General features: G+C 38.1%; 1 protein-coding gene across 4 annotated transcripts in view; it reads left to right on the top strand.

Annotated features, from left to right (window-relative positions):
• IQGAP2 (IQ motif containing GTPase activating protein 2) overlaps positions 1–16,709 on the top strand; it is a 301,456-nt gene extending 284,747 nt beyond the window's left edge. For all 4 annotated transcript variants that reach the window (XM_054487835.2, XM_063664918.1, XM_054487837.2 and 1 more), the window contains 6 exons: positions 2,346–2,433; positions 4,455–4,667; positions 6,990–7,150; positions 9,785–9,922; positions 11,212–11,320; positions 15,776–16,709. In XM_054487835.2, the coding sequence (XP_054343810.1) occupies positions 2,346–2,433; positions 4,455–4,667; positions 6,990–7,150; positions 9,785–9,922; positions 11,212–11,320; positions 15,776–15,889 (823 nt within the window). In that variant the 3' untranslated portion in view covers positions 15,890–16,709. The remainder of the gene's footprint in view (positions 1–2,345; positions 2,434–4,454; positions 4,668–6,989; positions 7,151–9,784; positions 9,923–11,211; positions 11,321–15,775) is intronic.
• Positions 16,710–17,561: the final 852 nt, after the last annotated feature.

The raw sequence follows: 17,561 nt of genomic DNA on the forward strand, positions 1-17,561 counted from the left end.
GTTTTATAAATGAAAAAACAAAACCTACAAGGATTATATAACTTGCACAAATCCACATGGCTAATATGCAACAAGAGTCCAAGCCAAGACAGATTTGGCTTTAAATCTGTCCGTCCCCATCGTCCTTAAGCACTAGACACACTGTAGTGGGAGGGAGGTGGGATCCCTGTCATGGGACTGGATGGTTACTTATGTCTGAGGTAGAACTTTGGTAATGAATTCCACAGGCCTGATGTACAGTAGAAGTCCAAGGGAAACAGGCTGTGTGAGCAGTTTGTCCTCCAGCAACTCTTGAGCAAATAAACATTCTTTGTCTTTGGTGGGGCACGTTTTATTGACTCCAGTCATTTGGTCATTGCACAGCTTCTCTAAAGAACTAGAAGTTCCCTAGAAACTGTATATCACAATTAGTTCTGAGAATACTATTTCAAATAAGAAAGTTACTATATTGACATTTTTTAAATCATCCAACGCTTTTATTTTTAACTCAGTGTTCCTGTTTAATACATTGATGATGATGGCTGGAGGAAGGTGGTGTGTAGGAAGGAAAGGATACATGGCTTTCTCAGCCACAGCCGCTTTAGGAAACATGCCATCCCCCACGTGGCTGTAATTAGCTGTGGGCCCACCTTTGACTCTCCATGGAGTATTTAGCTGTGCATTCCCAGACAGCCTGTAAATCCCCAGCAGCAAAGGGTCATGGGGCCAGAGGAAATGGTTCTCCAAAGGCTAGGGGGAAGGGAGGCAAGGAAGACACATTGTGATTGTTCTTTTCACACAGATTTCTGATAAATAGGAAACGAGAAAAATGATGTTTACAGATGGCTTATTGGATTTTATCCTATTTTCAAAAGTAATATATTTGTAATTAACTTGGAGGATTTTCTCTGTCATTTGGGAGTAGTTGCCCATATCTTTCAAAATGTGAAAATTTTCTTCTCATTTCTAAATTTCATGCTACATGAACATTTCCTGCTAGAGTTTAGGAAGAAAAATTAGTCATTCAATGATACCATGTAATGACTCTGAAATAACTAAAGTTAAATGCAATAATGGGACTACAGTAAAAGTGAAACTTCAGACGTCGATTAGACCAGTGTATGTATAATTTAAACAAACTTTTGTCTGTGTTTCCTTTTCTTCTTCCTTTTTCTTTCTTTCTATCTATCTATCTATCTGTCTATCTAGATATCTAGATATCTATCTGAGATGGTATCTCACTCTGTCACCTAGGCTGGAGTGCAGTGGCACGATTTCAGCTTACTGCAACCTCTGCCTCCCGGGTTTAAGCAATTCTCACACCTAGGCCTCCTGAGCAGCTGGAATTACAGGCACACGCCACCATGCCCAGCTAATTTTTGTATTCTTAGTAGGGATGGGGTTTCGCCATGTGGGCCAGGGTGGTCTGGAACTTCTGACGTCAGGTGATCCGCCCACCTCGGCCTCCCAAAATGCTGGGATTACAGGAGTTAGCCACCTCGCCTGGCCCTATTTTTTCTTTTTAGAAGGAAAGCCTTTTCCAGTAATACTGTTTCCACCTTATGTAAAAGTGAGCAGATTTGACCCTTTAGCTTTTGTTAAAACCTTTGTACGTAATTACATAACATGATGCCTCACTAGGAAGAGGTGGCCAATTGCCATAAAGAACACCTATGAGAGAACATATGGTTTTCGTACTTCCAGAAGAATTTTCCAGCTCTTTACTTTCTACTGAGAAGCTCTTCTATTCTCTTCCACCTGAAGGTGAGGACCTAACCCTATTTGTTAGTTGCTCAGGCCCTTGAACACCATCCTCCTCGCTGCTATGTCAGCTGACAGACCAAGCCTCCACAGCCCACACTGAATGTTTGCTCCCACTGGTCTTCAGACTCTTTAATAGCTTTCTGATAGCAGGAAAGGTAACAGTTGGTCTGGCTCCTAAAGGCTTATGAGGTATTAAGCCAGCCCAGAAGTCTAGGTGCTATTAAAGTCAGGAAAGGAGAATATTAGATATCATTCCTGCACTCTGCAGTAGCAGGCCATATCAGCAGCACTTGCTCCTCCTGCCCGTCAAAAAGTAGTCTCCGTCTAAAAAAGAAGGAAAAGTATTTACAGAAGAAATCTTGTGATACACTTGTACCCATGTTACTGACATCAAGCACAGAAAGCCCAGACTTTGATTATCAAGCATTCATAAACTTTCAGGAGCCTTACAGCAGACCTGGTGAATATCTGCAAGAATGTTTTATTGTAAGGTATTACCTTTGAAGCTTCAGTATTGTATGTGTTTGTGCACTCTCTTAGGAGAAGCAGATTTTTGTGCATAAGGACTACAGTCTGAAAGTCTGTCTCTCTGTTTTGTTAAGGACCAAGAAGCTGATAATTGATGTGATCCGGAACCAGCCAGGGAACACATTGACAGAAATCTTAGAGACACCAGCAACTGCGCAACAGGTAATTTGGCTTTAAGTGTAAAATAATAATAGACAGGAGTTGATTTTCTTCATAAATCTTTATGCCAAATGTTTATTATCTCAGAGACACTGTATCTGACATGGTCCGGAAGTAAGGAATTTTATCTATTACTGTAGTGGACTGAGTTCAGCCATATATAAACCTGTATGAAGTATCAATGGGAATGAAATAGAAAATACAGCACCAAATTCATGCCGAATATACTTTTGTCTTAACCTAGGATGATAGTTCTGGGTTTTTCAAAGCCTGGAAATGTTCATCATAATGGGCAAATAAGTCAGTTGAAAGAGTTCTAGCTGACAGGATATTGAAAAATACCTTTCACATTTTATGTATTTACTAACTTGAAACAAATAAGCATCTCACATGTTGAAGATGTTTTCCAAATGCTTCAGAAGCAAATGTTGAGTCCACTGAGTCAAAGCATCATTATGCTAGCGTAAGTGAGGTTTCACAAGTCTTGCATTTAGCTTTTTATTAACATCTTTGAAAATACGTCATTGTTCATTCTAAAATAAATTCAAGGTTGTTATTTTAGTACCAATAATTGCCGCTCCCTAAACAAAAGTTAATTATTTAATTAACTATTTCTTAGCAGAGCTACACATAATTTTCCTGGATCATTCTTAATTTAATTGATTGCCAAGGAATCCTTGTAATAGTTTTTAATTTAAAAAATACAAAAGGCTGGGCATGGTAGCTCATGTCTGTAATCCCAGTACTTTGGAAGACTGAGGCGTGTAGATCACTTGAGCCCAGGAGTTCAACACCAGCCTGGACAACACAGTGAGACCCCCCATCTCTAATTTTTAAAAATTTTTAATAAAAAATGTAAAACAAAACTTCAAATCACATGTTTGTTAATATGTGAATATGTTTTAAACAATGTGGGTAAAATATTATACTGGGTTAGTATGAAAGACTTTTACTCCTTACTATTTTTCATTTTCCCCTTAATGTGTCATGAATAAGTGACTAAGAACACAGACTTCTGAGATCAACTATACCTCTGCACCTCCTAGGTGTGTAACTCTGCGCACTTAAGAAGCATTGCTGTGCCCCAGTTTCCTCAACTGTAAAATGGGTATAATAATAGTACCCAGCTCACAGGCAGGATTAAGTGAGTTAAACATGTTAAGTGGGTACATCCGTATCTGGCGCACATTAAGTGCGCAATGATGTTGGCTGCTGCTTTTGTTATTTACTGCTAACTTGGTAATAATGTTCCTGTGTCAATAATGTTGACCTGCCTGTCCTGTGTCTAAGATTACTGTGCCTAACTAATAGTCGTTTCCTTAGACTTCATCTATTGGGTCAGTCAATTGTCTAGTACGATGAAATGGGAAGACCAATAGTCTCTTTTTGTTACTGTTTCCTTGAACAGACTATCCAAAGAGTATTCATTCATTCATTCATTCATTTACTCATCGTTTGGGAATTTATAATGTGCTAGAATATTCTTATTCCCTTTGGCTCAAAGAAACTTTGCAAGTTTTTCAGAGTTGCTGGTTTGTGATTCCCTTATAAGAGTAAAGCTCTCTGACTGCCTTACTGTTGGTTTAGTTTAGGACTCTCCATAAACATGGCTGATGTGTGAGAGTTTAGCTGGGTTCTGAACATTCAGGGTTCTCATAGCCACATTTCAATAGGTAATCTAGTTTTAGTTTCCTCAGCTAGCCTATCCAGGAATCGAAATCCTTCCATCTGGGGAACAAAGTAGCAGTTATCCATTAAAATATGTCCATTACTATAGTGATTTGTTGCCTTGGCAATAAAGTAGCTATTGAGAATTTTTCCCAAATAAGGCTTGCTATCGAAAAGATGAAGTAATTCCTTTCAAAGACCTACTTCAAAACTCAGGAGGAACATGTTCTGGTTCTAGTCTCTGAACTTTGGCTGCAGGACTACTTTCATTTTGACATTAACTTGCATTGTGTAGCTTATGAACTGTGAAATTAGGGGATCGGAGAAAAATCAGCATCTTGATATTCTCTTTTCAGGAGGTAGACCATGCTACGGACATGGTGAGCCGTGCAATGATAGATTCCAGGACTCCAGAAGAAATGAAGCATAGCCAGTCTATGATTGAAGATGCACAGCTGCCTCTTGAGCAGAAGAAGAGGAAAATCCAGAGGAATCTTCGGACGTTGGAACAGGCAGGACACGTGTCATCCGAAAATAAATACCAAGACATTCTCAATGAGATTGCCAAGGTTTTTGGAAACAGTATTCTTTCTTCTTCACTTAGCAGACATTTGCTAATCACCAGTCAAGTGCTGGGCACTCTGTGAGGTGGCATTAGGGATTCATGGTTGCATATACTGTGGTTACTGCCCTCTTCAATGCTACAGATTTTTCAAGGTTTCAAAGCAGTTGATGACTTTTTTTGTTTGTTTGTTTTTGTTTTTGAGTTGGAGCCTCATTCTGTTGCCCAGGCTGGAGTGCGGTGGCGCAATCTCGACTCTCTGCAACCTCCGCCTGCCAGGTTCAAACAATTGTCCTGCCTCAGCCTCCTGAGTAGCTGGGACTACAGGCGCGCACCACCACGCCTAGCTAATTTTTGTATTTTTAGTAGAGACGGGGTTTCACCATGCTGGCCAAGCTGGTCTCGAAATCCTGACCCGGTGATCCACCCGGGCCTCCCAAGCAGTTGATGACTTTTAAGAGAAAACAATCACAACACTTTCACGTCATTAGGAGAGTTGAAACAGACCAGAAATAAATACTAAAAAATGTACTTGACAAGTTTGGTCTATACCTTTAAAGTTTTAAAAATAACACTATTGGAAGAGTTTTCTCCTGAGATGTTAGTTGTCATATAGCTCAGTTGCTCTTAGAACCTGCCACTGAGATGGAACTCTGTGTCCCTGATCATTTGTTTTTAAGCAATTTAACCTAAATGCAGTTCAGACTTGAAGATTAGTTTCTGTTTTCTTATCCAATATTTTTACACTTGAGAAACTTCCTGAGCAAAGGATCTCAACTTAGTGCAGTGAAACATCACAGGAAGTGGCTGAGATCTGTTTGTCAAGGATAAGGAAGTATATATTTGGATTAGAAGGATGTTTCATCCTTTTTATTCAAACATGCAAATTAATATGGATCTAGAGGTTAAAGGCAGTTAAATGACCAGAAAAAAAAAAAAAATTCTCACCTTCTGGAAGGGAAATGCGCTCAGCTTTGTTCTTTGATAGAAAGTTATGTTCAATTCTGGCAGTAGGCTTATTCCTTCTAACCCAAGTGACTCAAGGGAAATAGCATTTCTTTCTTTAGTTTTGGGGTAGAAATATTTCCATTTGGGAGTATGGGGTAGATAAATATATGCTTTTGCTTTAAAAAAGAAAAAGCCTATCATGAAGACATGATATTCTATTTAATGAATATTCTATTATATGAAGAATTTCTACTTAATGAAGAATTCTATTTAATGAAGAATATTCTATTTAATGAAGAATTTTTACTAAGGGCATGGGGAAGTTGTGGGGGAGTGTATGTGTATGTAGGTATTTCTTTGAATTCCTAGGGGAATGGTTTTTAACTTGTTTACAAAAGAAAACAATATTAAACAGGCACCATTTTCTTAAGTCAAACATTTTCATAACTTACCAATTAGAATTACAAAAAAAACTTATATCTGCAAGTTTAAATTTAGCACAGCTCTTGTAAGCTATAAGCAGCTTATGCAACTTAATGTTCTAGGAATTCTATTTAAATCCAAGTAATAGTTATCAATGTTGAATCTTTTCACTCAGTCTTGACAGCCCAGTGTTGTTTTTTCAAACCTTGAGAAATATTTGTCAGATGAAAAAGTTTGTTCTTTTCTTATTTTAAAAATGAATTTAACAATTAAATGTAAACCTTTTTAGTTTAAAGTACTATTCAAAAAGGAATATTCAAAATAGTCTGAAGAGGCCGGGCACAATGTCTCATGCCTATAATCCCAGCACTTTGGGAGGCCGAGGCGGGCAGATCACTTGAGGTCAGGAGTTCAAGACCAGCCTGACCAACATGGTGAAACCCTGTAACTACTAAAAATACAAAAATTAGCCAGGCATATTGGCACAGGCCTGCAGCCCCAGCTACTCAGGAGGCTGAGGCAGGAGAATTGCTTGAACCTGGAGGTAAAGGTTGCAGAGATCAGGCCACTGCACTGCAGCCTGGGTGACAGAGCAAGACTACGTCTAAAAAAAAAAGTCTGAAGAAATTGCATTTCTGCTACTTTGTGCCCCTTTTAAAATGCAGTTTTTCCTTAAACTAAATGTGTGGTTATTCTAAAATAACTTCTTTGCCTTTACATCAAGAGAAAAATTAATGTTAACAAGTCTCTTAAAGTGAAATATGTGCACTTTCCAGTTCTGAAGTAAAAAGGGATGGGAACCCTGTGGTGTTGAGAGTAAAATAAGGTGCCTGAGATAAGCTACAAGTCAAGTTACAAATAGCGACTTACTACTGCTTGATATTCTTCTTGTCCCAAACTGGCAATATCATAAAGCAAACTTCTGCTTAAATATGATACCCCTTACTTGTTGTTTTAGGATATTCGAAATCAAAGAATCTATCGTAAGCTTCGAAAAGCTGAACTGGCAAAACTTCAGCAGACCCTGAATGCACTTAACAAGAAGGCAGCATTTTATGAAGAGCAAATCAATTATTATGACACTTACATAAAGACTTGTTTAGACAACTTAAAAAGAAAGTAAGTTAAAATCATGTCATGTTCATTTGTAATGTCATGATTTCTATGAGATGTCGATTGTGCATTTCTAGGCAGTTGGGTTGGGTATGGAAGAAAACTTTTTGCTCCGTCTTCTAGCCGAAAACTAGAGTCTCAGTTTTATTATTTGCCACTGTGAACTGAGAAGTCAGGAGTAAGTGGAAGCTTTTCAATTCCCCACCAGCACTAGAATTAAAGTGGCTTACCTGTTGTATATTGAGCAAATAGCATTAGTAAGTTAGGGAATCACTTTCATTATTCCTTTTGTCTTTTTTAGCCAAAGATTTTTAAAAATACTATTATTTTTAAAATCTCTTGTTTTCGGAATGTATTTTATATAATTGATAATATTAGATAATGCCAGGTGTTTGCTAATTGCACAGAGCAGCTGAATGTTTTGAAATTGCTTCATGGTTTTAAAAAATTATTGACACAACTGGCAAAGTTTGGCAGCTGTCTATTATCCATTAGCATAAGTATTATAGGTTTTTATATACAGTATAGCCATTTTTAATGAATATCCTTTGCTTAGTAATTATTCTTATCACCAGACTATGATCAATGCTAGTTAAATTTTAATTACCCATTTAAATATGTAATACAATATTTTTATATAATCCTTGTCATCAAATTGGCAGGAGGAAATGGTGCTGTATGGAAAAATCTATTGCATTAATCATAGATCTTTTAAATTGTATTGCAAATTGACTATAATTTTATGTATTCCTGGGGTACAAGGTGATGTTATCATTTATTATTACAATATGAAATAATTAATTCATATATGCTTCACCTCAAATACTTAGTTTTTGTGATGAGAACACTTGAAATTTACTCCTAGCAGTTTTTAAATGTACAATACACTATTATTAGCCATATTCACCACACTGTGCAATAGATTTCAAAAAAAACTGATTCCTCCTAAGATTTCATATCCTTTGACCATCATCTCCCCATTTCCCCCACCCTCCAGCCTCTGAAACCACCATTCTATTCTGCTTCTATGAGTTCAACTTTTTTAGATTCCACATATAAGTGAGAACATGTGGTATTTGCCTTTCTGTGCCTGGCCTATTTCACTTAACATAATGTCCTCTAATTCTGTCCACATTGCCCCAAATGTCAGATTTTCTTTGTTTTAGGGCTGAATAGTATTCTTCTGTGTGTGTGTATACCACATTTTCTGTACCTGTTCATCTGTTAGTAGATTCTTAGGTTGATTTCATAACTTAGCTATCGTGTGAGTAGCGCTGCAATGAACATGGGAGCGCAGACATCTCTTTGACAAACTGATTTCACATCTTGGAGTAAACACCCAGAAGTTGGATTGCTGAAATCACAGAATATTTGATAAAGGGATGTAGCCACATTTAAACCTTATTGATTTGGCTCCCACTAGTCCTAAATTTTAGTTCGTTTGCTTCAGGCTTCTCTCTGTTTCTCTCTCTCTCTCACTCTCGTGCTCTCTCTCTCTCTCTCTCTATATATATATATACACACAAAAAAATACACTGAATATGTATATACACACACTATATATAGTGTGCATATGTATTTACAATTACATAAACACATACATTATATAGTGCATAGTGTATATACACTAAATATAGGAAGGAAAGAAGAATATGTACATACACATGCAAGGAAGAAGTTGGTCAAGCTTACTTTCAGTAGAAATGAGATTGTTAGGGATTTACTTTAAGGCATTTCACACAAGATCCACAGTCGGGCGAATTGGATTTGGGTTCTGATTCTCTCTTATAATGTGTGATCTTGAGCCCAGTTCAGTGAACTTTGAGCCTCAGTTTTCTCATCTTTAAGGTGAAATTAAGAGTACCAGGCTTACCAGCTTGGCTGACGTGGCGAATCTCCTTCTCTTCTAAAAATACAAAAATTAGCCAGATGTGGCGGCATGTGCCTGTAATCCCAGCTGGAGGTTGAGGCAGGAGAATCACTTGAACCCAGGAGGCAGAGGTTGCAGTGAGCCAAGATCACGCCACTGCACTCCAGCCTGGGCAACAGAGCAAGACTCCATCTCAAAACAAAACAAAAAAGCCTCCCCCCCAAAAAACAAAGAGTACCAGACTCACAAGTATGATTAGGAGAGCTACATGATATCGTATATAGCAAAGGAATTTATGAATTTAAAAGTACTATGGAAATGTTAATTTTGGAAATGTGAGGTAATATTTATAAGGCACTTAGAACAATTCTGGCCACATAGTGTTTGTTAAATAGATTAAAACAGTCCTAGTAATATCATTATATAGGAATACACAGTTCATGTTACTGCACCAAAGCTACTTCTGAAATGACTAAAGATAGCCACTTGGTTCAATATACTTGAGAAAATAGAGTGTAAGTTTTATTAAAAATGTTAGTCTGTAATGCAAACTTCAGTCACTTGGGAAATCCCTTTCCCCTCAAACAGTTTAGTAGTGAAGTTTCACTCTATGGGCAAAATTACCTACTATCACAAAATAAAAAGGTGTATATTCAGCACTCTGAGGGCCAGGTATGAACAACGATGTCACTCTGAGTATGGTAATTGCACTACCAGAAGCCTCTGCATTTGCCATCATAACAACAAATGGTTTGTTCTTATTTTGTCAGAAATACTCGGAGATCAATTAAACTAGATGGAAAAGGAGAACCCAAAGGAGCAAAGAGAGCGAAGCCAGTGAAGTACACTGCGGCAAAGCTGCATGAGAAAGGTGTCCTGCTAGATATAGATGATCTTCAAACAAACCAGTAAGTGTGACCTGGAATCTGCATAGAACATGCATGCCATTTGATTTCTTGTGGCCTTGGAGAGAGCTCCATTTGGTCTAGCAAGGCTTAACCTTGATTACTGATGGGTGACAAGGGAAGAATACACAAATTGTCATGGCTACTCTTCCCTTGGCCTCAGCATCTGGTGCTGTCGGTTATACGTAGTGTTGATCAGTGGTTGTCTTTCCCGTGGCTTGTGCAATATGTTTGGATTGGTGAACCTCCAGAACTGAGTCATAGCAATGAGAGTAAAAGGCTGTCTTTTGGTCTCGATGGATGAATTATCTACCATTACAAAATAGCACCTTTCTCATTTAAAACATGCTGTGCCAACCCCTGGATCAGAGCCATTTCCAAAGCATTCTGTGAGTGTGTGTATTCAGTGTGTTTACAGCCCCACATCAGGCACCACGTGCTGCCTCCTTTTAAAAGAGTCATGAGCCCAGTGTCCCATCACTTTCTTGTCCTAAAATCTCAAGGGAAGCCAAACTCACTGGCATTTGCCTCTTCTTTAACGCCTGCCTTCCTTCAAAGCCTGGCTTCTGTTTATCCCATGAAACCTCCTGACAACACCAACTCAGAAGAAAATGCTTCTTCCTCTTTTGAAGTTTCTTTTTTTTTTTTCTTTCTTTTTTTCTTGAGATGGAGTCTCACTCTGTTGCCCAGGCTGGAGTGCAGTGGTGCGATCTTGGCTTACTGCAACCTCCACCTCCCAGGTTCAAGCGATTCTCCTGCCTCAGCCTCCCGAGTAGCTGGGATTACAGGCATATGCCACCACCTGGTTAATTTTGGTATTTTTAGTAGAGATGGGGTTTCACCATGTTGGCCAGGTGATCCGCCCCACCTCGGCCTCCGAAAGTGCTGGGATTACAGGCGTGAGCGACCGCGCCTGGCCTGAAGTTTCTATAAAAGTTATCATCTGAAATACTCAATTGGCTATAGGTCAATAATGTTCATGTTCTGTGACTCACATATTTCCAACTATGTTTTATGCTCTTGAAGAGCAAGGACCATATCTTCTATTTCTTTTGTAATAAAGCACCTATGTCAGAACTCTGTGAGCTACAGATCTCAACAATAGCCACGAAACCTAGTGTTTGGAGAGCAGAATTGGGGGAAAGATGATGTGAGGTTTTTGGTGACTTCCTTAGGATTTTCTCAACAAGCCATTATTTAAAAATGATTGTTTGAGATTCCATTAGTTTGTTTCAGCTTTAAGCATATCTGTATTTGTAATTTTTCATGTGTGAATGTTCCTTTCTTCACAGGTTTAAGAATGTTACATTTGATATCATAGCTACTGAAGATGTAGGCATTTTCGATGTAAGATCAAAATTCCTTGGTGTTGAGATGGAAAAGGTGCAACTCAATATTCAGGTAAGCTGCTGGAATTTCTGCACATTGATGAGAAATTTTATACGTGGATCATACATTGCTACCCTGGCTCTCGCTCTTCATGACAACAAGAAAGTTTAACAGAAAACCAGTGCCAGCCTTATTTGCCAATATTTGTTAAGTGTTGATGATTTTTAAAAGCTGTGACTTTTCAAATGATTGGAAATTAATATGCTTCTAGCTGGCAAACCATAGCAGTCAGTTTCTCTAAGCCATGTTTCCAGTTTAAAGCTTAGACAAAAGAATATAATTTAAAAGTATTCAGAGCTATTAAATAAATGCTATAATTTTCCTTTTATTGGAAACTTGCATTTCTTTCTAAGACTATGTATGCCCAGGACTGGAACTTTCATGATCTCATTTTTCCCTCTTTCCTAGAATGGTTTTTCTTTTTTTGTAGGGGGAGGGGGTGGGGGTGGGGCATTGAGAAAGGGTCTTGCTCTGTCGCCCAGGCTGGAATACAGTGGCACAATCATGGTTCACTGCAGCCTCAACCTCCTGGGCTCAAGCAATCCTCCTGCTTCAGCCTCTCGAGTAGCTAGTACTACAGGTGCACACCACCACATCTGGCTAATTTCTGTATTTTTTGTAGAGATGGGGTTTCACCATGTTGCCCAGGCTGGTCTTAGACTACTGGGCTCAAGTGATCTGCCTACCTCAGCCTCCAAAAGTGCTGGGATTACAGGCATTAGCCACCACACCTGGCCCCTAGAATAGTTTTTACGTCAGTTTATTAACTCTATTTGTCAAATGCTTGGGATCACAGGAATGAAAGGCATTATGCAAAACAGATATCTATACATAGAAAAATGGTGTTTGCAATATAAATTATCGTTATTTTATCATAAGAGCCACATTTAAGCCAAATACACATAAATGAAAACTGAGAAATCCAGTTTCTGTGCAAAAAAAAAAAAAAAAGAGGGCACTGCAAACAAATGTTCATCTACCCACAACTTCTTAATCCTTAGCACAAAATCAATTTAAAGAAGTAATTTATTTTTCTTTTTTGTTGTAACACTTTTTAAATGGAAATAACATCTTCTTACCTGGGCCCCAAACTACTTACAAAATGGTTTCCAGGTATTTTGTATATGTTTACATGAATCATCTCACTAAGATCCTGAGAGTGATGTGAATTCTGGCCTCGCTGTCTGTGCAGCCCAGGGCTCCATGCACTGGAATTACCTCCCCATCATGAGTGTGTGTGCCAGAGCCCTTCTTTTCTGGCAGCCCTTGTAAGTTTAAAAGAAAAACGGGAGCTGAATGGGTTTGATAAGGACATTGAGATAATGGAGTAAATTAGAATTCGGAGATAAGATGAAAGCTGTTATGTAATTATTGAAAGTATAATTAAGTAAACAGTATTGTTTTCTAACTTACTTTAAATGTCACTAAATGTATCCATTTAATAATTTAGCTAATTAGGGTCTTCAGTTACTTTGTGTAACATAAATACAGGAAGAGAAAAGAAGGTGCTTGTGGTGATACCCTTTGGTTAGTGATTTCTCTGTAGAAATAGCAAAAGACATATGTGATTGCCAAGAAGGAAATTATCCAGGGCCAGTCAATATCAACTGGACCAATGAGTCACAGGTGACCAGGAGACACCTTATATTGTGTTTAGAGAGAAAGCAATAATTCCATGAGACTTCCTTTGAGTACTGGTACAAAAACCAAGCTTCACTTGTTCCTTTGTTAAGGATTCTGTATACAGTAAGATTAGCTGTTCATACCGTTCATTTATACACATAATGGATTGTGAAATGTTAATCCTTAGCTATACGCAGGTGACCAATATGTCTTGGGTTTTTAAAATCAGTAGTGCATATTCAGAACTGGCTACATCCTTAGCAGGGCTCAGAGCAAAATAAAAATGCAGCACCCTGTTTTTAAAATTATTAAGGATTTTAGGATATGACAAGAGAATAAAACCCTGGGCATGGGACCCTGTGCAGCTGCACAGATTGCATACCCACGGAGCCAGCTCTGCATTTGATAGCTGTCAGATGTAAAGGCAGACTTCTATTTATATATGCAGCTTTCAGTCAATTGCATGAATGTGTAAATTGCCAAAGAGAAATATGATGGCCAGGTCCTTACTGTGAGTAAAGGACCAGGAACAGGATCAAAGTTTGAAAGGACTAAAGAAAGTCCCTTCTAACATTACAGCTCTATGTCTCTTGGTTATCTTCAGCCCATTCTCCCTTCAGTTCCTAAAGAAAACCGTAGGACAGAATTATATCCTATAATTATAGGCCATATAGGTAACAGGAGGATATGACTTATGTGATATATGTTCTGCTTGTAAAAATAATGTCAGGTATTTATCAGGGACTGCAGGGTGGGCCTTCTTCCTCTCCCAGTTGAAGAACTGAGGTTCAGAGAGCTAATTATGGAAGATAATTAGCTGGGATAATTATGGAAGATAATGCAGCTGGGATCCAAGTTCTTCATCACTCTAGTCCGCTGCCTGTCTCATAGGATTCCAGTTGATCCTGCAAGACAAGAGTAGCTTACAAAGGGTTTGCATATACCTTAATCTCATATCTCATTCCCAGTAGCACCCTTGTGAAATTGGCAGTGTTATCCCTAATTTACACACAGGGAAACAGAACTTCAGAGAAGTTATGTCATGTTGCAAGGTCTTAAGATAGCAAATGGCAGAGCTAAAACTAAAGTCTGCTTTTCAAGTCATGAGTTCAGCCATGTTTTCTCTGCTCCCTACTTTGGGGACCCAGCTACTTCCCCTACATATGCCATTCCTTTTCAATCTAACTCTATTGGTTTAATTCTTTTCCACTAGACTTTGTTTAACAGATGTTGCATTTCCCAGAGGAAAAGTGAATCTCCTCTACACTCTAAATAGCTAAAAGTATTATTGATGAAAGGACTTCAATTCCCTATAGAATTTTAGTTCTAGAAGCATATCTGAATAATGTAGGGGTTTTCTTGAGTGCAGTGAGAGGTAATTGAGGAAGTGGAGGAGGAAGCTGTCAAGAGTCAAAGTTCTCTCAAAGATGACTCCAACTTCTACAGTTGACCTTGCTAGAAACAAGAAAATAAGACTTAGATATTGGGCCAGGACAGCTCAGGAATTATATCTTCCATTGGGAAAGGCTTCCTGTACCTATGTTACTATGAAATGTTACAGCTTAGTTTCATGCATATGGCTGGTGTGATCCAGTTACTTATTTTAAAAAGAGGGTTGATTTCCTTTGTTTATATGCTGGCAGTGAAAAACAGAACGATAGTTCGACTTAAGAATGAGGGCTTGTTCTCAGTACAGAAACAGAAGTAGCCTAGATCAAGAAGTGCAGACCACCGCTTTGTACAATGGTCTCCAAACTTTGGTCACTTCCTCAGGAAATAGTATGAGCACTTCTCTTCATACATAGTTATTTGTAAAGTATACATGCTTCTGCTATTGTACTCTAAAACATGCTGTATAAAATATATACCAAAAACATCCAAAAAATGAGAAAAAATAAATAGAAATAGGAGTTCTAATATTCTTTTTGCCTCCCCAGTGAATGTCTTGCTCACTTCACTTTAGAAAACAGTGCTTTCTGTGTTTTTGTTTTTGTTTTTGTTTTTCGGGTTTTTTGAGACAGAGTCTTTCTCTGTCACCGAGGCTGGAGTACAGCAGTGCAATCTTGGCTCCTGCAATCTCTGCCTACTCTGTTCAAGTGATTTTCCTGCCTCACCCTCCTGAGTAGCTGGGATTACAAGTGTGCACCACCACGCCCAGCTAATTTTTGTATTTTTAGTAGAGATGGGGTTTCGCCATGCTGGCCAGGCTGGTCTCACTCTCCTGACCTCAAGTGATCCACCTGCCTCAGCCTCTCAAACTGCTGGTATTACAGGAATGAGCCACCACACCCAGCCAGAAAACACTGCTTTCTAAAGAATATGCATCTAGCCAGAATTTTGTGTTTCGACATTTTCAATTAAAAATTGAAATTATATATCTGACATTAACTTAATGATCATTTTCTTTCATACAGCCCTTATCAATTCTAAAAAACTATTTTCTTTCATCTAAGTCACAATCACTTGGGAATTTATTAAAATGCAAATTAATGGGCCCCACCAGAGAGCTACATAATAAGAAATTCCCGTGGGAGGAGCCCAGGCAGCCTTTATTTTAACTAGCCTATGTTTTTCACCAGATGATTCTGATGTACACTTAAGTTTTAGAACCCCCATCTATGGCCTGGTGCCATGGCATGCACCTGTAGTCCTGGCTCCTCGGGAGGCTGAGGTGGGAAGATAGCTTAAGCCAGGAGTTTGAGACCAACCTGGGCAACATAGTTAGACCCCACCTAGGTGATTAGGTCAATTGAATCTGACTTTTGTCAACAAATTCTTCTAATATGTTTTTTAAATGCACAAAATGTCAAAGTTGAGATTTAATGATGCTTTTTACAATTTCAGGATTTACTTCAGATGCAATATGAAGGAGTAGCTGTAATGAAAATGTTTGATAAGGTTAAAGTGAATGTAAACCTTCTCATATACCTGCTGAACAAGAAATTCTATGGAAAGTGAAGTGCCTGCAGAAATTTCATGGATTCTGTATCATCTGGATTAGGAAATGAATTTGTTTAATATTTTTGTTTTTAAACATGATTGAAATCACTGCTTATAAATGTGTGATTTTTTTTTAAATGACCAAAACTGTTCTGAAGAATGTACCCAGGTGCCTTTTTGCTAATTTGATACTATAATAGAATGAGACATAAAATGAATTAATGGAAACATATCCACACTGTACTGTGGTATAGGTACTCTGATTTAAAACTTTGGACATCCTGTGATCTGTTTTAAAGTTGAGGGGTGGGGAATTTAGCTGACTAGGGACAAACATGTAAACCTATTTTCCTATGAAAAAAATTTTAAATGTCCCACTTGAATAATGTAATTCTTCATAGTTTTTTTTATCTATGGATAAATGGAAACCTAATTATTTGTAATGAATTATTTAGACAGTTCTAAGCCCTGTCTTCTGGGAGTTATCAATTTTAAAGAGAACTTTTGTGCAATTCAAATGAAGTTTTTATAAGTAATTGAAAATGACAACACAATAACACTTTCTGTATAAAAGTATATATTTTATGTGATTTATTCCTACTAAATGAAAGTGCACTACTGCCTCATGTAAAGACTCTTGCACGCAGAGCCTTTAAGTAACTAAGGAACAACATAGATAGTGAGCATAATCCCCACCTCCACCCCTCACAATTTATTTGAATACTTCAATTGTGCCTCTCAATTTTTTGTAATGCTAAAAAATCAGTATCTAGATGGTTTTTAAATGTATTCTCTGGAAATTGTTTTATGTAAAATAAATGTTACTTAATTCCATTAATTTGGCTTTTAAGTTGTCTTAATAAATCAAAGTCATTTAGTGGGTAAGGGAAGATTCTTGGTCGGGTTTGTCAGGAGATAATACATTTCTTGCTGTACTGGTTAAAGTATAGAGCAAGCTGCTGTAAGGAAAAGATACAAAACCCTGGAGTCTAAAACAAGGGGTAGAAGTTTGTTTTTCTCAAATTCAGCTCAAAGGTGAGCAGATCCACAAGGTAAAGAGTTCCAGGTGGGTCAGTTGACTCTGTCCTTGGACTGATTCCCCCCAGCCAGGTGAGGAAGAGGATGGCGAAGAAGTCCAGGGCAAGCCTTTTCAGTTATACACATCACTTTAACTTCCACTTACATTGTATTGGCCAAAACTGAGTCACGTGGACACAGCTAGCTAAAGATAGTTAGGCAGCCATGTAGCCAGTGAATACAGAGAGGTAGAGAGGGAATTGGGTCTGTTATTAAAAGGAAGAAAAGGAGTGTGAATCCTGCCAACAGTTTAGGAGTCTCCACCACAAAAGGATTCCAGACTCTCAGGCCAGAACCTCCCTGCCACTTTGTTCATGCCTGCAACAGGCTTTATTTTTTCACAAATTGCAAAATACTGAGAAAGTAGGTTAGTTTATGTACATGTGGCACAAATAAACTTGAAGTGTAAGACCAACAGAATTTGGAAAATTCAAATTAAAAAAAGTAAAATCTGCTACTTTAGTGATGGTTTCAGGCTATATATATTTTTTTGACAGAGATAAATAGCTTAAAACAATGCTCACTATCTCAACAGTTTGTGAGTATGTATGTTTTTAATGCATTAGCCTTAATGCAGGCTTTGGTAAAAGGAATTAAATACACAGTTAAGTTT

The sequence above is a fragment of the Pongo pygmaeus genome, chromosome 4 (genome assembly GCF_028885625.2).
Source record: "Pongo pygmaeus isolate AG05252 chromosome 4, NHGRI_mPonPyg2-v2.0_pri, whole genome shotgun sequence".
Classification (NCBI taxonomy): Eukaryota; Metazoa; Chordata; class Mammalia; order Primates; family Hominidae; genus Pongo; species Pongo pygmaeus.